The sequence below is a fragment of the Epinephelus moara genome, chromosome 10 (assembly GCF_006386435.1).
Source record: "Epinephelus moara isolate mb chromosome 10, YSFRI_EMoa_1.0, whole genome shotgun sequence".
Lineage (NCBI taxonomy): Eukaryota > Metazoa > Chordata > Actinopteri > Perciformes > Serranidae > Epinephelus > Epinephelus moara.
In genome coordinates, this window is record NC_065515.1 from 16,819,099 (window position 1) to 16,842,715 (window position 23,617).

Here is a 23,617-nt window from a genome sequence, read left to right on the forward strand (position 1 = left end):
GAAAAGCGAAGGCACAGGGAGACTATAGGACAATAAAAAAATCCTCTTGAGCCAGGATGAAAGTGAAAAAGAAGACGCAAGGAAACATTAAGAGAATACTTTAGCATCCAGCATTGTAAATGTCTTCTCTAATCTTGTGTTCAGTGAAAGGCTGGCTCAGCAGAAATCTTTCTGTCTGCCAGGAAGACCAATTAGTTTCCCTTCTGAGAGCTGCTGCTACGTGTTTGAGACTGTCAGATTGGCCCTCTCACAGTCTGGTGTCGCAGTCTGCCAGCTAAGAGGCTCCTGCTTCACATCTTAATACCTGCACCACCACATCACTCCTGCTTTGTTTATTCAGAGTAATCTTTCTCTTACAGTCGCTCCTCTGTGCATCCTGTTTGGACTTTTTCTTGCCATTGTAACATACTTCTCCTCCCCCCTCACCCAGTTTCCCTCTCCTCTCAGCAGATTCCTGACTGACTGACTGACTGTAGCATACAGCTGGCTCGACTTATTGCCTACCCCCAGTCTGCTTGATTAGCTTTGGTTTTGTGGCCTGGGGGCCTTTGAGCCTTGTCTGTTCATCTAAAGCTGCTAAAGAAACACCAGCGTTGTGCAAACCCAGCTCAAGTGGAAAAAAGCTTCTTAAAGTGTTAAGTGACCATGCGTTCTTAACTCACTGGTGTTTGGAAACAGCTCTTAATGTGTCTTTTTATTGGGTAATAATATAATGAAGCAATCTCACCACTCGATCGTTTAACTCTCCCATTTAATTTCCTAAAAGTCGAGGTTTGGTTGATAATACCAGTAAAAGCTTTTGAATAAAAAAGTCTTAACTGACTCACATCACAAATTCAGAGCTGCTGTCTTCACTTTTTTGGTAGTACGGTTGCAGCTCATCTTATTTGGTAAAACTGGATGTGAAGGACTGATCATTTTTGAAGTGTATCTGTTGACACTCCTGTTTCTTTGCGCCCTTCCCACTCATCATCACACCTCTTTCTCTCTCCCCTACAGTTCATTCCTGTAACGTCAGGTGTATGAATGGAGGCAGCTGTGCAGAGGATTCGTGCTCCTGCACCAAGGGCTACACGGGCAGCCACTGTGGACAACGTGAGTGAAATCTGCTGCGCAGTCAGCTGGTGAATGTGTGTGGGGATAGTTGCACACTGTCACCTGCTAGAGTATGTAGTTATAAGGAGCAGATATCTTTTGAGGGACAAAAAAGGTGATGGAAATGGTGCAAACTGTCCTCACTTGAAAGACTTACTATAAGCCAACCAAATACTTTCGGTATGGTACCTTTGGGACCAAAAGTAACCCTTCAGACATGGTACCTAGACCCTAGCGTTTCCACCGCAAACCCTTAAATGTGTGCGGAGTTGTTGCCACTCACTGCTCCGCCCAACACTCACTGTATTTCCTCATCACTGGCGACACAGATTGAAGTCTGCACCCGGTTTATCGTCCACAGAACAAGGCTGCATGAACTGTACCATACTGAAATGCTCGGTGGAAACGTTATACATACATACAATACATATTTCTGTCTTTATATCTGGACTTCATCAGTATGCAGCAGCTGTACAAAGGACTTTTTTAAACTATCGGTTCAGCTTTCACTTGCAGCATGTCCAACCAGAAACACAGCACACTGTATACTTTGAATTGTATTGCCAAATACATGGTGAAACAAACAAGCTGTACTGTAGCTGTTTAAAGGAATACGTCACCCTCCAAATGACCATTTGTATATAAATGACTCACTCCATGTTAGGTTGAATTCATGGAGAGAAAATGTTGTTTTTCCTGCATGCCTTTGGTGAATGAAAAATCCCCAAAACGGAGGAAAATCCTTGAAGAATTGACGTCATAGGCGGCCACAGCAAAATTATATCAAAACATCCCTTTGCAAACTCTCACACAACTCGTTGAGTATAAACTAGGTCTCATTTATCCAATCGTAAGCTCAGTGCTCCCCCAACAGTCAGCCATTTACGACTAGGAACGCATGTAGAAGAACTGAACTAAAGCAGAACTTCTCTATTTTGTCTTCAGAGCGACTCCATTGACAAAAACAGTAATTTTACCACACTGAACACGGGAGCTGCTGGTCGACTGCTGTCTCTATCAGTTCATATGTGTTATTGTGTGACTTTATGTTTTTAAAGGGTTTGTTCAGATTCCCCAAAGGCACACAATAACACAACAAACTACCAACTGAGGCAGTGGTAGATCAGCGGCTCCTGTAACATTACTGTTTTTGTCAATGGAGAGCAGAGATAAGTTTTACTTTTAGCTCAGTTCCCCGCTGTAAAGGGCCGTCTGGGAAGACTGAGTGTAAGGCTGGATAAATGAGAGTGATTAAATTGCATGAGTTGTGTGAGAATTTGTAAACAGATGTTTTGAAATACTTTTTTTTTTTTTTACTGTTTTACTGTTGTTAAATGAGGCCGCCCATAACTTCAAATCATCGAGAAATTGGAATTTGGATTCTTTGCTCACCGTGAAGGCATCCGAGAGAAAACAAGGTTTTCTTATGAATTCTCTGGCTTGCATTAGGGTCGATTTTTGGGTTAGAGAAAAGCTTAAAGCGAGGCACGCAGTGAAGAGGGTTGGTGTTACTGGTCGAAGAACTGATGTCATCACTGAAAGTCCTCACATATGTTTGTAATACAAATATACAATGCTGTATGTGTTTGTGTGTTGGTGATGCAAGTGATTAAAAAGTGAAGTCATCTGAAGCTTTGTGAAAAATGTGTTTGTGTGTCTGTAAGAGAGAGAGAATGTCTTAAGTGTGTCATTCTCCGTGAATCACACTCCCTTCCTCTGTCTCCTTTAGCTGTGTGTGAGAATGGCTGCCAGAACGGTGGGCGCTGCATTGGGCCCAACAGATGTGCCTGCGTCTACGGTTTCACTGGCCCGCAGTGCGAGAGAGGTGAGTGCTCATCCTCGTTTCTGTGTTGAGACAGTGTGTTATGATTCACCCTGTCTCGCTGCACCTCAGATATAATACAGACCTGCTGGTGCTAGTCCTGGCTTGGTATTTTTGTGGGGAAACCAAGGGGTGCTAAAACAGGGGAGCAATCCCTTATATAAGTTATTACAAAGTTATGCACACCCACAGTTTACACATTTTATGGGAGAGAAACAAAGACAAATATTAAAGCTACTTAAAGGTCCGCTGTTTTTGATTTTGCAGAGCAATTTACTGGTAACTTTGACGAGGGCTGCACAATATTGTAGTCATCATTGCGATGTCAAACACATTGTGGAAGACTGCGATATTACACTGAACATGGTAACAACATATTAAATTACATCTTGTCTGTATGCGCTAATTTAGCTGCTACACTTTGGGCAATCAGACAGAGCCTTCGCCGTCAGTCATCGCCTGACTTGTCAGACGCATCACACAATGAACTGAGGTTAATTAGACTTGTGCTGCCATATTGTTTTGCTTGGTTGAAGGAGGAAAGTGTGACAAGATGGGTGCAGACAAAAAAGCAAATGCCTAAAAGGAACTGGTGGCAAAAAAAACAACAACACATCAGCCGACTGGCAAAGTTTTGGATACAGGAGAGATGACTTGGCACAAGCACTGTGCTGAGCCATGACCTGAGCACACTTTAATGTCTGTGTATTTATCATATATAATATCGTCATATTCAACAACGTTATTGCACAATGCATTCTCATAGAATTGTTCGTATGATATCCTACAAAAAATGCATGCAAAACAGTTTGTATGATATCGTATGACACAAATTAGCGCCCCACAAATGACATTATGTCTTTAAATTACAGTTGCGTACTCAGCGTGAAGTTATGGAGGTTAGGCTTTGGCGAGTAAAGTTACTGTGGTTAGATTTAGGTAAAGCAACATGGTTGGGTGTCTTTAGGTTTTTAAGTGAAGTTACAGAGGTTAGGTTTGGCGAGGACTAACCTTAAAATGACTCAAAATTCACTCTGTTCCAAACCCGGGAGTCCAGGGGACAGTCCCAGGGGAAAATCCAGGGGGAAAGTCCAGGTTGTTGTGAACCATCCACCACTCCAACCTTTCTCCTTACAAGACCACTTGAGACTGCTTCCTTGTTCGCTCCCATCAGCGGTTCGGTCACGTGACTGCAGCCTTTTAAAATTCATCTGATACGTGTGAATTTAGGTGCATTACTTTTCACTGGAAAACATACCAACAGTGAACAGCCTGTGCTGCTTATCCTCATATTGTGTAGCCCTAACTTTAACCTACTGTACTTGACACAGTTGGGCGTACACACAGTCTTTCATTTGCAATGACTGACTGTAACTGCCATTTTCTGTGAGCTCACTGTTTTCACCTCCAAATATGAGGTTTATATGGATGTCACAGTGTGTAAAACATTCATTATGACTGATGAATAATAATGGCCACTACTACTGTGCTTCTGTGTAAAAGTAAAACTAAAATCTTCCTTTAAATATACCCCATCCTGTGTACAGTGACTAAAATAGCCTTTATCGAGCTTGGGAGTCAGCTGCTCCCTACCCACACTCTAACGTTAAGGAAGATATCAGAGCAGGAAGGCTTTGATGTGGCCATGCAGTCGTGAGCGTTGTTCCTATCAGTCCAGACATACTCGCTCCTGTAAGGTGGATGACTTCATGCAGTTAGCTCAGACAGACAGTGGGTGTTCGTCTCCTGAGCTTTGAACAGAAGCCTGAGGTATGTGTGTGGTGGGAAGTGATGGCAGGGTGTTGGAAGTAGGTGGTACAGTCTCATGGCAGATGGAAAAAATACCTGAATTGACGGCCATGCTTAATTTCCGTTCACCTCAGGTCACCTTTTCAGAGAAGGAGAGGAACCTTTACACCTTTAGATAGTCTCTGTCACCTAACTCACCTTTCTGTGACCCTCACCTCCTCCGTCTTTGCTCTGCTGTTACTGACACTGACAGAAGAGTGTTCTTGGCCTGTAATTTCACTCACCTCATTCATCTCTCCGATGCATTCCTTCCCCCCTACCTATACACGTTTTATATGTATGCATGCTTGTGTAAAAAAAACAGCCATAAACACTCATCTCTTCCACATCCACTCATCTGTTTTCTTTCAAATGCTATCCTCCCCTCTCTCCCTTTCCTCCAATCTTCTTCTGTCGTGTTTGCTTGTTTGTTTTTTTACCTGTTTTCATCCGAGGCTACCTCTTCATCAAATTCTATATCTTTTCAAGCCTTCATCTTACCCTCCGTTCCTCAACTTGTGTCTCCATGGAGCTCTGGAGTCTTGTTTTCTGGTAAAATACAACTTTTTTGGGGGTTGAGTTCATCAGAGGGAGCCTTAAAAGACATCTGGCAATAAATACCCTCCCCTTCCCCCCCCATCATCCCCACAGGACTGACAGAAAAGACTTTCTTTGTAGAGTGATCGTGGACATTTCCTGATGAGGAGTGGAGAAAGGTAGGGAAGCAGAGAACGAGAAGGAGAGAGGGATGGAGGGGAGCCGGGAGAAAGAAGGGAGGGACAGGGGTGAAAATGAAAATGGACTCCCCAGCTGTGTACACAAAGCCTGGTGGAGGGGAGTACAAACACTCTCCATGTTGCAGGAATGGGGAGACTGCTGGACCTGCAGGTAGTCACAAGGGAAACACTTATAAATCTTTGTTTGTGTGTGTGTTTTTGGTGCCAGACATCCTTCAGTGAGAGGCGAGCTGGGCTAAATTTGTCTGCATAATTCATAAGAAATCACATTTGTGAGAGCAGACTTAAAAATGATCCTAGTTACTGCACGCTGGATATGAAAATTGAAAGTTCCAAAGTTGGACCTCAACAATTTGAATTTACAGCTACAATATGTTTATTTTCACTCAGCTTGTCACTGCATCTTTAGCAAACAGGTCGCTGAGGAAATTGTTCTTCAGCTTGCCAGAAATGAATTGTTAGTGCACAGACGAGAAGAAATTGTTCTCAAATTTCGAGTCTAATTATTCTGAGATTTTCTATAATTTTGATAAATGACCTGTATTTTTTTTTAATATTGGGCTTGGCCTTAAATAGATGGATTCACCCTGGTGTAACCTCTGGTGTTTTTATCGCTCCCTTGGATATTGTGGTTTGAGAGTTTATGCAACTGAGTCCATGAGTCAGTAGATTTACTGTGTGATTCAGTGAGAAGACTGTCGATGAACTGTGATTATGAAGGCAGTGAAAGTCAACCAGTATGGGTGAACTGGGTGTGCTGAATGGACTCATGGGAAACTTCTCAGCGTTCGCGTGTCTGGGGTGTGTGTGTGCACGTGCGGCTGTGTGTTCACAGCTTGTATGTCCCTGAGATTTGCTGACTTTGGTTAGATAGCGTTAGAGTTAGTCATTCCTCCTCATGTATAAAAAAGAATCCCCCCATCTACGCCATGAGTAACCCGTCATTATTCAGCAGCGTTATGCGTGTGTCACTGTTTTGCTTCTCTGTATGTGAGCATACATGGTTCACTATATCCATACCTTAATGTGAGTTTCACTCTCACAGAGTTGTGAGCATGGCTGTTGACTCTTTTGGCTGCGGAGAGTCAAACCATTTTTGGACCAAATAGTTCTGGGGACTCTGACCTTCAAGGGTTTCAAAGGTACCTTGTTAGTCATGGTTCCTCTTGTGCTAGGTGAGAGCCTACGCTGAAATAGGAGCTAAAAACATCCCTTAAAACAGTGTTGTAAGAACCATGATCGTTCCTATTTCTTAAGGGTGGGTACACAACAAAAAAGAGGGTCCTTGAAACAACAACAGTTCCCCTGATGCATAAAAATGCCCCATGTTGCCTTGATGTGCGATTGCCGAGATGGACCATCTCTGGAGTCGGGTCAAAGCGTCCCCGGCTGCCCCCAAGCTGGTTGTGGTGACAGCAATTTGTGGTAGTTGCTCAGCAAAATTGTAACAAAATTCTAAAAATCAATGATGAGAAGTAGCTGCCTATCAACAACATTGCAATCGTAAACTTAATTGATTCAAGACAAGCTCATCGTCAGTTAAAGACATACCTTCGAGCAGGTAGCTCTGCTGTATGGACATGCAAATCCCAGCTGTGCTCGGCTGACACACCGAGCCAAAGCCAAACAGCACATGTGTACAGACACATGTGGCCGGGTCACACTTTCTCATTTTACAGCTAAACAGTACACTAAAAGCTGTTTCTGAAAACATTTGAGATGAGAAATGTAATGCAGTAACAGAATCTGAATTCACATTAAATCAGTGCAACCTAGTTTAACAGTTTGACTGCAGTTCACTGTCAGTTGACTGCGTGAGAGACTCCTCAGCTCTGATTGGTTGTTTTTGGTGTGCTGCGGTAGATTTTAGCAAATGACACTAGAGGCAGTAGAAAGAGAATGAGGGACATGATTTCTTTTCACAGATTATCTGTCTCATGTACGTCTTTCAGAATGCAGTGACAGATTCAGCAAATATGACACAGAGTGATTTTCAGAAAAGTTCCCAAATGTAACTTTAAGTGTCTGAGTAACACCCCAATATGAGCCCCACTGCATTAGTGTGTGTTAATGTATGTTTTTCACATCATTTCACCTGCGTGCGCTCTAAGAGGGAGTGGTGCTGATGTGTGAACGCACAGCCTTGGCTCATTAATCAGTCTCTGCTCCAGCTCAGCTCGGTCCAGCCTGTCTCAGTGGACCTAGACAGGCTCTGTGGTCAGTCCCGATCCCAGCCAATGGCCCAGTCCAGAGCAAATAAACCGTTAATCGCAGAGGAGCAATTTTGCCCCCCCCCCCACCAGCAGGCGGTGACGTCAAGGGCATTCTGAGGTGCTGGAAGAGTAGGAAGCTGTGCTATTTCTGCTCTATTGACTCTGGATAAGAGTGGACAGAACATGGCTGGACATGATGGCTGCGCCGGTGTATGGGTGGGACTCAGGGGCAGGCGCAGGTCACCCTGTGGAAAATATTCCCAATGACAATTTAGTTTGAGTCAGCCAGTTTTGAAGCTGTGCTAAATTTGATTTACAGCAAGTCTATAAATTATATACTAATGCAGCATGACGTTGCCCCTTAATGTAGACCCCATATGTGTGTTTTCCATATGCAGGAATTTCTGCTGCAAGACGCCCAGTGAACCCTATCAAGGCACAAAGGAGCAAATATCAACCTAAGAACTGGCTGACAGTGTAAAATGCTGCAACACTGTTTCAATCCATGTCTGGAAATGTGTCTCCCTGGGCTGAGATAATGAGCCCTGTGCTCCTTCCAGATATTATGTATGATTATATGCTGCGAATTAAATCATCATGTTATACATTAAGTGTAATGAGGAACGTCACATTTCACAAGCTGTTTTTAGTGTCTGCTTTTCATGGGGCACTAAATTTTGATGATCCGTCTCATAAACAAAGAGCGGAGGAAATTATTCACCAGTGCCCTGGCCCAATTTACAGGCTCTGGTTTGTTCAAATCGATACTTGAGTAGTCTCACGGGATGGCGATGAAGGCCGTCTTTGATCTGGCCTGATGAAAAATGGGCTGATTTACTCCTGCTGCCGTCAAGAGAGCACTACAAAGACTTCCCCCTCGCTGAATAAGTAACGTGTCCCATGAGTGGTAGTTGTTGATGGAGCCTGGAGCCCACTTGCCTGACTGTGTTTTCGCCTGGCGGTGTCTGCGTTCATTAGAGTCTGCGTTATTGTTCCACTGTGGGACGGTATTGTGGCGGCGGGTTTCCCAAAACAGACAAAAATAGCAGTAGAAGTCGAGATGGATTTGACAGTACAATGGGTGAGAAACAGAAACAATGACAGAGGAACAACTTGATGCCACAAGATATGACGTCACAGTTCCAACAAGTGTGCGCAAAGTGTTAAAAATGACCGATAATTTTGATAATATATTTTTCCATGTAGTCATATGGGTTCTGTACACTATACACACAGCAGTTCACTACAAGCTTCAGACTTTCAGATCTTAGTAGATAGCTGAGGGCTTATCTTTCCCTTTTCCATTCTCCCACAGTTGCTACACCCTATATGTGTGTGTATGTGTGTGTGTGTGTGTGTGTGTGTGTATTTGTGCTGTGTTAAACACTTAGTCACGTATGAGTGACTGCTTTTGTTGTGGACGAAAATGAAAGGAGCAGACTCCTTGAGGAAAGATAAGGCATAAAGGAAAAGAGTGATTTCAAGCTTGTTGATAATGGCGGTGATAAGACAAACAGAGACCGCTATGGTCGGCTTTAATGAGGTTAAACCTCCAAAAAAACACACAGACACACGCACACACACACGCATACACACACACATGCACACACAAACAAACAAGCCCACACATTTGAATCATTTATTTATATCCACATCAGCCGGGGACACACGGACACAAACAATGCGATGCAATCAGAAATTCCACAAGACCCGCCAGACATGTGCTCCGTCTGCACCATAGAAATAGAATGAGAGTAGAGCAGGCATTCCCATTCAAGTCAACATAGCTGGATGGTCAGACTAGTGGGAATTTTTCTGTATATTGCAGCCGTTATAGTGGGCCAACTTTTAGATGAACTTCTATAAACAAACCGACTTGCAGCTAATCGCAAACTCACTGAGGTTAGGTTTTGCAGTAACGACCAAATAAGCAATGGAGTAGTGTGAAGCATTGTCTCCCTAGAACAGTAACTTGTTGGAGTAATTTTGTGTTTTCCCTCGTGGATAAGTAAAGGAAATATTCTTATGCCAGTTTTCCTTATTAAAAAAAAATACTAAAGTACTCCTCTCTCCTTCACTGAAATAAGACCAGCTGTATTGCCTTGATAACTCAAAAGATGGCGCTATAGCTGCTACAGATTCTCTTCTTTATGCCCCTTTGCATTTTTAATTTGTGTGTGATTTTAGTTAACATGCCAGCACTACGGATTAAAGAGGTGTGACGGGTGTACCAACAGCGTTGGTCTCTAGTGTGACTTATACCATATGCAAAGGCAGCACTTTATTAACAGTAACAATGGCATAACATGGCAATAACAATCATTTACCATCCCTGTTATATGGCGGCTGATCTCGTCCTCTGCTCAGAGGATAAGGAGATCCTGGACCTTATTGTTTTCCCGGTTCGTGGACATTTTCAGCCACTGCTCTTCTTTGAGTTAGCTGCAAACTGCAACCAGCTACTTTTCAAATCTCCTGGCAGTGGGTCACATGCAGAAGACATTCTTAAAACATCACACCTGTGCCACCCATGCATGTCTGTCCTGTTTATACAGACGTCATTTCTGCCCTGTTACTACCTCTGATGCTGGCTTGAAGGCGAGACCACTCTGTTCCCCTATTATGGGCTTGTATCTTTTATAAAAAAACACAAGATGGCATAACACCATGACATTCCCAGCCTGAGGCAGTGTAAAAGGGGCTATAGTTAGTCTCATTTGTTATTGAGTTAGTTACTTGATCGTTCCAACAATCATCAACTCTGATTTGGTTGAAACAAATCCTCTATTAAGCTGTCCACTGAGCAGCTGCTCTCTTCTTAAGAGGCAGCTACAGTACATTGTGTTTCAATAAACATGCAATTAATGGCACAAAAGAAACTGGGAAATTATAGTAACATTTTAAAAGTAACAGATTGCTTATTGAAAATGCAATTTAATGACAGTTGGTCGAAACGGAGTTCTCAAATTTTGTGCCCACGGCAAACAGCTGTGTCTGTTCTACTCTCATTCTGTTTCTATGGTCTGCACACACCAACTAGACATGAACGCATGAGACACACACACACACACACATACACACACACACACACACATGCACAGAGGATAATTAGAAAACGACTATTTTTCAACAGGTGAGTAACAGCATGACGTTTCCACTGAGAGTAAATCTTCCAGCTGTATAAAGTCTAGAGAGGACATCCGGTTTAAAAACACATGCATGCTTACACACCCACCCACACACACACACACACTTGCACACACACTCACAGAGGAGGCACGTGTGTACACACACATATTTCTTCTCTTAATTTATTTGACCCTTATGACCTCTTGTCATATGAAAGTATGTATAAAATGATAATAGCTTTGTTTCCATGTGATCAACTCATACTTCAAGTCTCTTATCTTCCCAGACCTCCTCTTCTGGGAGTTTTATAAATACTTCAGCAGTTATTAATGAGTCTGAAACAGGATTTTTCCTCTTCTCTCGTGCCATTTCTCCTCTCTTCTCTTTTTCTTCTAGCGCTCAGGTCAGTACCCCCGTCTCATCTCCCCGATCCCACAGCTGGATGGGGTTGATGGGAAAATGTTTTCCCAGAAGGGTTTGCGTTCCAGACAGGATTAAATATTTTCTCACTTCAGCCTTTACAGTATTTTATCTTCCTTTAATCCAACTTCCATCAGCACAAAGAGGAACAGGCTTTGATGTGTGATCATGTTTTTTTCTGCAATATTAGGTTATTATGTGGTTGGCTTCACTACAAAAACATCATCTTAAAGGAAGGGTCAGATCCCATTAATGTGGTTGGATATGGCTGTCTGGCTAATCTATGTGAAGACTAATTTAGGTGAAAGGTTACAAGTGCTTTAAACAAACTCGGGGCTGCGTTACAACTGGCAGCGACTCCTGGAAACTTTTATTAGAAGTGCTGATGTTTATGAAATGAAAGCATTATAAACTTGAAGGAATGAGATAATTCTATTAAATCCAACACAATGTGTCTCATTATCGAGGGAAATGGATTTTATTCACAGTGACGTATCCTGGTTATGAATGAAACCAGAGACGTCTGGACGAGGAAGAGGTTGCTAACAGTGGATTTAGGAGCGAGAGGTGGCTAGAAGAGGATCTGGTGAATGTTTTTGATCTATTGAGCAATTTGAACACTAATTAGGCAAAATTACTTCCGAATGTTGTCAGCGGGGCCGAGCCAGGATGTTGGATTGCTCCTTTGTCCTAACCTGCCCGAGCCCATGCTCGCACGTGTCCACTGACTTTGCATGCATGACATACAGATGTGCATACCACCGCATGTAAATTTAAGGCTAACAAAAGCCTGTGTGCACACATTGATTGGGACGCTGAGAGATCGGCAGTATTTCTTCCCCGCTTGTTATTTTGTGCTTTTAAAGAAAAGCTGCATCGCTGCTCCAGTCTTTTGTTTGGCTCGACGCTGCAGCTCGGACAGATGCTGTGTTTTCCTTTAAGCATGTGTATTTACACAGACGTGTGTGTGGGAGAGAGAGAAGAGCTGGGCAGAGTTTAGAAAGCATGTGTATGCATATATGTTTAATTAAGTGCACATGTATACACTGCTGACCTTGGCTGCTGTGTGCGACTATCTAGTGTTGCTGGATGATCAGAGTGTGGGAGAGTCCAGTCTCCTCGAAGTCGAGACGCTGTTGATTTTTCCTCAAGATCAAAGGCTAAAGAATTTCTGTCTTTTGGTTTTCCTTTTTTTCTTCTTTACTGTCCATTTGAACTGTTTCCAGTGTTATTATTTAGTCCCGAAGCAACTAAAACCACTGACAACACATCAATGAGTCCCATCATTACACTGGCTGACATGTTCCTTCGTTCCTGAGAACATGACACTGTAGTTTACTTCTAGCCAGTCACACAATACACCATCCTGCAACTGTAAGTGCTCATTACAGTACCAAAGGTGTAATACGTTGCAGCTGAGAATAGTCCCCAAAAATGCACTATTTACTTCTGTCAGAGTAACAAGAACCAGGAACTATGGTTTCCAGCTGTGTTATGAAATTACCAAGCCTTTTTGAAATGAAAGCTATGTATTTGTGTGCATTTTTAGAGGTTTACGTCTTCAGTAGGAGCCAATGGGCTTGGGGAGCATCACAGACAGCGTAGTGAAGCTGAAAAGTATGGAGAGATGGACTTAGAGTATTGCTGGTTTGGTTCTCTTTATGGTCTTTGCTGACAAAAAGAAAAATATAAACTAATGGCAGCCTTATTCTTTGAGGATATACAAGATTTTCCTCACAAACAATGTAGTAATTCCTCTCAGTCATCACTTACGACCCACTAAAAGTGTGTGGTGGTGTATTTTTCCGCAGAGACTCTGACCTCTGCCTGTATTTTCTTATTTTCTGGGCTCAGTGTTCTTCCAAAGCACTCAGGTGAGGTTGGGGCTTTATAAAAAGGTCGCAACCAGGTGCCAGAACGTAATAAGCAGGCATCCAAGAGACACAGCGCCAAAAAAACCCAAATATAATGAGGTGAAATGCCAACTGAGAGTAAATATGGGGTTGGCTTTTACTTTTACTTTCTCTGGCGAGTGTGTTTACAACTGACAATCCTGCGGAGTATACCTTCAAGCTTAGTGTAGTGTTAAAGGAAAGGTTAAGGAGTGTTTGGCTTCTTGGTGTTCAGATGTGTATGCAGATCACTCTTGTATTATATCTCAGATATATAGCTCGCCTCTTCTCTGTGCCTACCAGGCCACATGTAGATAGAAGATCAAATAGAGGCTGATAGTCAAGGAGAGAGCAGAAGACAGACAGACAGGAAGACCTAAAGCGGGCAAAGAGAAATAAAGACAGATGGAGTAGAGGGAGAACTGGCGTGAGCCCCAACCTGCACTCTGCATGCTCAGTTTGACCTACTTTATTTTCCTCCCTCCTTCTCTTTTTTTTTCTTCCCCTTTCTTCATGCGTCTCCTACTCTTTGCCCCCATTCTCTGTGATCCCCTTTCATGTAGCACAAGGAACCAATAAGTCTGAAGAAGGACTCCCACCAGACACCACCGCTGATTCCTATCTCTCCATGTCATTCTGTCCTTCAGAGCCGAGCATGCCGCTGTCTTTCTCCACATCTCACTGTCACAGCCTTGGCCGGCCAACCGTGCAGTTTGTCTTTCATCTCCTCTGTGACAATCTAACAATCTACTGTTTTTAATGAAGGCTATATTAAGATTGGCGCCACTGTGGAGAACTTAATAAGGGTTTCTCCCACAAAGAAGCCGTCATTAGGCAACATGTGATTGGAAAGATGAATGTCGTATTGCTGACATAGTTTCAGCATGAGATCATTGTGCCTGAATTGTGAAGTGCGTTTAATGGGATGGTGCCATGGTTTCACTGGCAAACAGCATTGACAACAAGGTGATCACTGAAGACACTTTGTTCCCATCAACATCTGTTTGAATGACCGTTTGTATTTGCTTGTCTTCACCAGTGTTACCAACCTTTCCCAAAAATATAGGCTCTGTGATTTCAACACATCTGTCTGACTTCCATGAGATATTTGTGTTTTGTGTTATTGGCAACATATGTGTGTTTGGACACACACAAGTGCATTGTCCTGAAGATGACATACAGATGTGTTAAAATGCAGCGTTCATTTTTAGCGTGAATGATTGTCACGGGGTGATTGTTACCGGCAACCACATTGCCATTAGCTGCTTGTACTGGAAACAGAAACCACTACTGTTCAGCCCTCCACCAACTCCTAGTTAAAATACTGGAATGCGCTTCAGTGCGTCAATGCAACGGGTTACCTTATTATCACAGAGACTAAATACATAGCAGTCATTCAAATCCTATTGGTGAATTCCTGTGGAAAGAAACAATTTGGATGTGTTTTGCAGTTTAATCTGAGCAGATTTAATAAGAAAAATGCCTGAAATCACGTGCTCTGACGTGAGGCGCTATGTTGCTACCGACTCTCATATTGTTCTTCTTAAGTGCTGGTAAAAACCGCTACTTGTAAATGCTCCTCTTTGAGAGATGATTGTTGATCCAAAGACTAAACACTTGAAACAATTAAACTGTGGGGACGTGTTTGAAGGTTCAGTGAGTCATCTCTGTAAAATCATCCTCTAATGCTGTGCCAGATTTTTTCCACATCCATTCCTCTGTTTGTTGTTGCAGTGGAATTAACAGAGAAAGAAAGCGGGGAAAAGATCACTGACTCAGTTAGTTAGATATTACAGGAAATATGCCTTCCCCGTAAAGGAGAAAATCCTCAACTCTATACTTAATCTGGTTTCATTTAATGGCGCACCAGATGTGTTCGAGGAAATGAATCAGTGTTTTATCATCTAATCAATCAAATGTTAAATCAGTTACTAACTAACAAAGCATCCGTGCCTGTTTCCTCCGCAGACTACAGGACTGGGCCGTGTTTCACCCAGGTGAACAACCAGATGTGCCAAGGCCAGCTCAGTGGAATCGTCTGCACCAAAACCCTCTGCTGCGCCACCATTGGTCGAGCGTGGGGCCACCCCTGTGAGCAGTGCCCTGCCCAGCCACACCCCTGCAGACGAGGCTTCATCCCCAATATCCGAACCGGCGCCTGCCAAGGTCAGATCGGAGCACATACAGTCACATACATCTCTCTCATTCTTGTACACACACACCTGGCAGATCTTTTCAGCAGTGTTGACGGAGGATTCCCGAAACACACGATCGCCACGATAAACAGTGCAACCAGTACTTAATCCATCATTATCTCAGCTGGAATTCCTGCCCACAACATCCTCGAGGTAGTGTTAACAACAGCGAGGATGTTGACATGTACACAGGTACATGTAGGTCAGAGACAAGCATGTAGTTTCCTGTTAAGGTCTTACTAAGCAGAAGCATCTCCATATCCCTGAGTAGTCCACAAAAGCTGTTAACACTGAACAGCTATGGGTGTTATTTATTTATGTGTCAGTGTCTCAGTGACTGAGCAGGTCCCAGCTGTCACATCAGTCTTTCTTCAAGGCAAAATGGGAACGTGTCCTCACCTTGCTTAAACTGGTGTAGTGCATTCACAGTGCATTCTGTCACTGAGTGATATCAGAGTGATAGCAGGATATTATATGCATGTATTAGGAAAGCAAAGATACTTACAGTGTTAATTTAAACACTTTTTCACTCACAAAAACACTTAGGGTCCTTCTCCAGACATATTTGACAGCAGTGATTCCCAACTGGTCCAGCCACGGGGTCCAGATTTCTCCTTAGTGATTTGTTCAAGGTCCACATGGTTCAATGTATTCAGCGTCATACTTGCGTTTGGCCATGTCACTGAGCTAGTTTGCTGTCTCTGTCATATAGCTTTCCATTAGTCACTCACTAGCTATGTTTTCATCCAAAAGTGATTCAAATCATTGGGAAATGCGCATTAAAAGAAATATGAATCCTGTGTGTTTCCATTAAATGTACGGACTTTGGTGAAAACTACGAACTTGCGCGAGTTTTCCGCAGAACCAGAAACAAAACAAGTCTTGCATTCTTCTTCTTCTACGTTTTCTGGTGGTTGGCAACCAGCTTGTAAATGCATTACCGCCTTCCCGACCCGGAGTGTGGATATCACCATGGAGAAAGGTGCGCTATGTCAGACTTAATTCGAACATAACTGTTTCCATCTCCCATTTTGCGAATCAACATTTTTTCGAATCAACCAAAACCCGGCTAATGCAAGAGTATTTTAGTTTGTGCGAATCAGGGGATTTTAATTCAGATTTTGGTGTTTCCATCATAATTTTCTGATGCGATACTTCTAGATGCACATCTAAACAGGCTGATGGAAACATGGCTACTCTACAGTAGGGAACGGCACTCCAAAGTAAAAGCTGTGTGCCGGAAATTCATTGTACTTCAAAATAAAGTGTGTTTTTTACAAACTTGACACGTTCCCAAATCACTTGAGGTCCATTCAGAATAGACCCGGGACCCACCAGTTGGGAACCACTGTTTTAAAGTATGTAAAAATACTTATACTGATGCTAATGTTTTGTTTAATGTGGTCTTCCCACATAAAAAGTTTCAACTAAAAACTCTGAAAAGGGGTTGGAAGCAGATCCGTTGTTCCTGCCTCATTGAGAAATTCTCGATCTGGCCCCCGCCCTGCTAGGTTGACCAGTGAAAGAGCAGTGCGTTAGCATTAGAGAAAACATCGAGGAGATTCAGCCATCCATGTTTGAGCCTCAGTCAGACCCAGACTCAGATAAGGAGTCTGTTGTGCACCAAAAGTGGTGACTAGCAGACGTATGAGAATGTAAGTGTAGTTAGCATCTTTTGTTTTGTTAATGCTCTTTGTTAGTTGTAGGCTAACTGGCAGTGACACACAGCGTTAATGGTTGTGAGTCATACAATATTATCTGCCATGATGGATTTTTTGGTAGATAGTGGATGGAAGCTCCAGGATCTGGTTGACATTCAAAAACGGTCTCAGGTTTTTTGCAGCTGTTGTGTTTAAATGTCCTCCCCCTTAGAAATATGTTTCCCGAATCAGGCAGCGATTGGCTTTTGTTTTAGTGATGTACCTAATCTATATTGCAACATTAGAGTTTCAGATTTTAGGGAAATGCTCAGACATCGCCCCCTTCAGTAGAGGAATGTGAAAACACCTCTCTAGTGACAAACTTTGCACAGATACAAGTCAGTATAAACAAGGTCAGACATTTTGGAGGACATGATAATTTTGAGTTGAAGATTAACCGTAACGGATTTAGTACATACATAACAGAATCAAACAGCTCTTGCTAAATGGATCCAAAAAAGTGCAATATAGAGTTTATAAGCGAGAACCTGAACAAAATATGAACTGAGATTCACCTTCTTCCATCAACATTCCTGCTGCTGGTGTCCCAAAACCCCCTCAGACCAGACCAGCGTCTCTGCATGCCTCTAATAACCTATGGCCCTCACCAGACTAAGCAATAAGACTGCATCAATATATGACACATGTGGAGGTCGTGTCCCCTGTTAAATGAGCCCAGCCAGGCTCTTTGTTGCCTCAGTCCAGCTCCTCTCACATGGACACACCCAGCACCACCCTGGGCTGATTGTGATGGTTGATGTCTAGCTGAAGCCATCACAAGGGGAGACTGTGTTTTTGGTAATGGTGCTCATAGCACCTGGCCGCACTTCAACAGTATCACAGCTAAGGACGTTGAGTTCATGTATTTATGCTAGGAAGTCGAGGATTATAGCAAACTCAAGTGTTGTTTACATTTACAATAGAAAGCGACGCATGTTGTAAAAAGGTTTCAGGCATCTGAATTGCGGCCCACATCTCCCACTCATCCAGCGATTTAAATCATGATTGAAGTGAAACAAAATGGACATTCCATCTATTTATCAGGCTAATATGTTGAGCAATCTGTCTCTGTTTTTGTGCAGGCACTAAGCTAGCTGTGTTATTTATTTTTGCCAGGAGCAACTACATATTTGCACCAAACCCCACGTGTGCAGAACTGGGTGGAGTAGGCTAGCTGTGTTTATGCAGATCAAGTGGCACAATCCAATGCTGGGTCTTATTTTGGCATGAAATTGCGCAAGCCAGTAATTTTCATGGCTCTAGTTACAGCAAAGGCGAAGACACAAACCTGTCAGAAATCTCATTTACCTTCTCATTAACTGTCTCTAAATACTTATTTGGGGCCCTGTTTAGTATATGTTTGTGCTTTGTCCAAGGAAAACATGTTAATTGAGTTAAATGGCCAATGTATCAGATTCCATTGTAATGTCTATAATCTTTGCAACATGCAAAAGAACGTTGAGTGCTTTTTAAAAAGTTTTACAAGTTCTGTTTATTCTCAACTTTTTTCGGAGCCATGAAAGAGGCAGTTAGGTATAATAGCTATTGGCTGGAATACCATATGTACCAACAATTATTGATGTACTTGCGCTTGGCAAATGGAAAGACATGTGTTAAACATTTCAACAGGATATAACACAGCCTTCCATAAGATATAGTAATACCACAATCCGCCCAGCTATATGTATGAGTCCGTATGCATTATTTATGAGGGTGATTCTAAAAGGTAACACATCTGGGATCAGTAACTGGTTTGTATTTAGCTCCACAACTTCCTCTCTTTTTGACGTGGCTGCCAGGCTGCTCATGTGTTAGAGGTATGCCAGTGTGAGACGATCACTCATCTGTGTGTGACTCACATGCCTCCTCTCTCATTCTCTTTTTCACTGTCTGTACTTCTCTCTCTAAATCTCTATTTTTGTCTTTTCTCCCCTTTCTCTCTCTCTCTTTTTTTTTGCTCCTTCTTTCTCTCTCTCCCTCACACACACACACACACACACACACACACACACACACCAAAGACACCTAATCGGCAGAAAGCCTAGAGCAACGTCTCTCTGGCAGCAGTACAAAGCGCACCTGACCATGAATCCAAATGTAAGGATTGCACTTCAGGCTCCACATCAGGATGTTGGCTGATAGATGCTTTCTTTCTCTCTCAGCCTTTTGGCAGAGAGAGTTTCTCAGCACTAGCCCATATTTTCAGCCTTTCTCAATAAAGAAGCAGAGATTGAATGTATTCAGATGATTAGAAACAGGCTGTTTGTATATATGTGTGTGTGTGTGTGTGTGTGTGTGTGTGTGTGTGTGTGTGTGTGGTTGTATGTGCGATATGTACACATATTTTAATAGTATAGCTGCACATTTACAATACTTGGCTGCTGTGTAGTGACTGGCAAAGGGGTGAATATAAACCCACTGTGTGTGTACAGTTTGTGTGTGTGTGTGTGTGTGTGTCCCAGGGTAGACAGGATCAGAGGTATCCACAGTTTCTTACAGGAACCCGCCCTCTGACATAGTCTATGCCCAATACTGGGGAAAGTGACTCACATTGAATGCTGGGAAAAACTTACATTTAAAAAGCCATTTCCTGTTCAAACAAGAGCTGGAGTGGGTCTTTCTGGAAGTGGTCTTACACATCACAGCCGGCGCCAAGTTACCACTCGCTTTTACCTCATCCCCTTTGCAACGATGTAGAACAGAAGAATGAAGAACAGTGTTTCGGCGACAGAAAGTGTGCCGGACACATGCTCTAAAACGTGCTTTGAACTGTAGTTAACTAATATAAACATAGCGTTTTTTGTAAAATTCACATTGTTTGAAGTCCTATTTTTGTTGTCTTGGTGTATTAAAAACATACTGTAGGATGCTCCATCTCTTGAATCATGCTTTGCAAACACTACTGATTATTCTTACAAAAGTCTGTTTCTTTCCATCCTTCTCTTAGATGTGGATGAGTGCCAGGCAGTGCCAGGCCTTTGCTCTGGAGGTAACTGCATCAACACTGTGGGATCCTATGAGTGTAAATGTCCCGCTGGCCACCGTCAGAGTGAAACCACCCACAAATGTGAAGGTGAGTCTGATCTTAAAAAAAGATGTATTAGAGTAGTGGATTTAAAGAAGCTTTATGTGACTTTCAGAGTGTATCTATGATTCTGAGTTTGAGCTGGGAGTGTCTGCACACGGCTCTCAACATGGAGGTGGCTGAACCGGTACCGGTGCTAACAATGCAAACAGTGCTGACAGAGCTCATGGTGTTAACGAGGGGGGACCGTAGGGTGGGCTGTAACCGCTGTATGAGCATAGTGTAGAGCGGTGGCTATTGGTAAGCCAGTGGGATACACACACACACAGGGACTCACATGGGCTAATATAAACACCCGGACCGTCTACCACAACGAAGAACGGAGAAACTCAGATTTTCAACACACACAGAGGTAGCGTGGCTTCATTCTCTGCTCAGGACGCCATTACCCCATTCAGTGTTAACATGGCAAATAGTGGTTTGCTGCTAAATTAATGCTCTGAATGTCACATACAGAACCTTCAACACAAAGAAATGTTCAACAATTTGGAAAGAAACCTTCATAATGAGTACCTAAGGCATTAAAACAGCGTTTAAAAATGAATGACCATCATTTCTGTGCAACCCTGGACAATAAATGGACCATGAGTACCAGCTGCCATCTTTGATGTGCTGCGGTTATTGTATAAATTGCCAGATGTTGAGTGACGGGTAGATATTAATTCTGTAGATAAAGCAGTGCAGTGTGAGCTCAGTGTCAAAAACATAAAAAAGGACATAAGTTTTGTTTCAACATGAGGGGGGACACATATGAAGGAGAGGGTTTGGGGGTCTTTGCCAGAAAATTATGGGCATCAAACACTTCATTTCCTGCCTTGTGGTGAATTTTTATGCACAAATTTTTTTTCCCGTCAAAAATGTTTGCCCTCTGCTACTTTAATGTCTTTTAATAGGGGGGGACCAATGCAGATGTTCTAAATATTGAGGGGGGTGGGTTCCCTGCACCCCCAAAATTATTCCTATGCTTGTACAAACACAGTTTTCACAAGTAACAGGCAGTAGGGTGTTGAAGTAAACAGGGAGACAGTCACCAGTATTAGATTCATTGTGCTCTGCTGATGTGTTCATAAGTATGATGAGAGGAAGAGATGTTGATTTCCTGCTCGTCTGTTTAAATATTCTAAAGTCTGATCCATAAAACACCTCTGAACTCATTCATATGAAGCAATGAAAGCCACGCTAATGTTTTGAAGCTATGTGCTGAGTACTCGAGTACGTAAACTAATCACCAGCCCAAAAGAATCCAGTGCAACCTAAATTGCATTTTGTTGAGTTACTGGTGAGACATTCATGGACGGTTCACTTTATGGTAACTGTGGGTTTGCTGGGATCAGTTAACAAATCTCAATGGGCGTTTAAAAAGTGACGACATGCTCGGAGTTAAAGAAGTCTGGACGGGTGCACAAAAGCACACACATACACGTCGAAACACACGCACAGAGTGGATTCACATTACAATGTGTTGATTGGATGGAATTTAAACAATGTCCAGGCTAAACAGTCTGATAGTTAGCCAGGCAGGGGTTGTGTCTGTTGGACTGAAGCCGATGTGGTCTTACTCTTTAGGGAGGATTACAGAAAGCTCTTAAACTGTTTCAGCCAGATGACATCTATTCTACTGAACAAGACCAAGGCCAACCTGGCTATCGCAGTGTATCAGCATATGAATTATTATCTAAATTCTCCTTTTATTAACGTCTTGCATGGCTGAGAGTTGCACCAGATATGGAAAGAAAACGAATGTCTCCACCTTGAAATTCATGGGAAGCAATAACCATGATTCACACCAGAAATTGATTTATGTCACAGGAGGAAACAGGGAGGATGACTTCACTAAATTCACTAGAGTCCCAGTTTCAGTTGTGGTTTTGGGTGGACGCCACCAACGGTTCAGGACTTACAGTAAGGAGAGAGTGAGCGCTTCCAGGGAGATGCTGAGCGCTGCTTAAAGAGATTTGGGTGTGGATGTTGTAGCCACATTCCAACACACAGCAGGCTGAGCAGTTATTCTACAAGGACACTCTGAGTCAAGGTAGAAATAAAGCAGGAATATAGGATTAAACAGTCCTGTAGCCCTTCTATCTGCTCCCTGGGCTCCAAAGTGGGTTCGAGTCCAGCCTGTGGCCCTTTGCCGCATGTCATCGCCTCTCTCTCTCCCCCCTTCACACTTAGCTGTCCTGTCCATTAAAGGCAAAATGTCCCAAAAAATTATCTTTAAAAAAATCAATATCAGGCTAAGTGTATGCTATGTTTAGAATGTTTTCACTGCTTTACCTTGCAGGGAGCCTAGGCTGTGCGCTCATCAAAGCCTCCAGACTCCGTTAACAAAAACAGTAATTTTACCTTGCAGAACACAGGAGCTGCTGGTCTACCGCTCCCTCAATTGTGTGTGTAATTGTGTGACTTTGGTGAACTTGTACTAACTCTTTAAAACACCAAAGCCATGTAATGACACAAACAAACTAACCAAATTGAGGCAGCGGTAGCCCAGCACCTGTGTTCTGTGAGGAAAAATTACTGTGTCTGTCAGAGGTGTCTGGTTACTTTGAAAAGAGCACAGATAACAGCCTCAGTGCCCTGTTGGAAAGGTAAAGTGGTGAAATTGTTCAAAATATTGCATACACTTCAACTGATACTGTTTTGTTTTCTTTGAGTTGGTTAAATTACATTTTGCTGCTGCCCACATCCACAGCAGTACATTGCTTAGCTCTCATGTCAGTACTCTTGTCTGCTTCTCCAAAGTATGGGCTGAGCTGACTGCAATCTCTGTAGGTAATACGCCCACTATGGATAAGTACCTCATACAACCCCACTGTACAAAATCTAAGCTCTCCCTTTAAATTACTCACCCTCACACTCTTTCTACCACTGTATGTAGATTGATAGCTTTTTTTCTTCAGCAAAGGTGATCATGTTCACAAAAGGATGGGTCTATTTTCATCCTTAATGAATCCCTAAATTACATTCACATTGGCAAATTTAATCTCTAAAATGTCAAAAAAAAGTTTTTTTGTTTGATGAACTTAGTGAACAATTACTCTCTTATCAAAGATGTTGTTGATCAGCTAACAGACTGATCTTGACAGCATTTAAAAGGACAACATGACTCTTCAGACAAAACAGCAAGTTGTTTTTCAGGTCAAAAGCAAAGGCACACTGTCAGGCGAGGCAAAACAAAGCAAATGTTTTGCCCCTCTGCCCAACGAAAAATGGGAAACGGGGCCCCCAGTGGCCACTCAAATTGGCACATTTTAGACATTTGACAATTATAAACCCCTTAAACCTCTCATAAAAGTAATATACAGTGTACCACTAGTGCCCCAAAAACCCTCTAAATGGAGCTCCTTCCAGCTACTGTATGACAGCTAGATACCATGAGTAAGGACAGTCAGCTAGCTACCTGTAACTGTCATACATGCATTAGATGTAACTGTCAGCGCAACCGCCAGAGCCTCAATGGGCTTCTTTGCCTGGTGCCCCCCACAGTCAAGGATCACCACTGGTATAGAGTTAAATATGATGTAGTTAATAAGCACCAAAA

At 42.7% G+C, this 23,617-nt stretch overlaps 1 protein-coding gene across 1 annotated transcript in view; it reads left to right on the plus strand.

The window, feature by feature from the left end:
* Window positions 1-23,617, plus strand: part of fbn2b (fibrillin 2b) — an 81,633-nt gene that overhangs the window by 20,953 nt on the left and 37,063 nt on the right. The window contains exons 5-8 of the mRNA XM_050054542.1: window positions 1,000-1,095; window positions 2,825-2,920; window positions 15,065-15,262; window positions 19,939-20,064. Of these exons, the coding sequence (XP_049910499.1) occupies window positions 1,000-1,095; window positions 2,825-2,920; window positions 15,065-15,262; window positions 19,939-20,064 (516 nt within the window). The remainder of the gene's footprint in view (window positions 1-999; window positions 1,096-2,824; window positions 2,921-15,064; window positions 15,263-19,938; window positions 20,065-23,617) is intronic.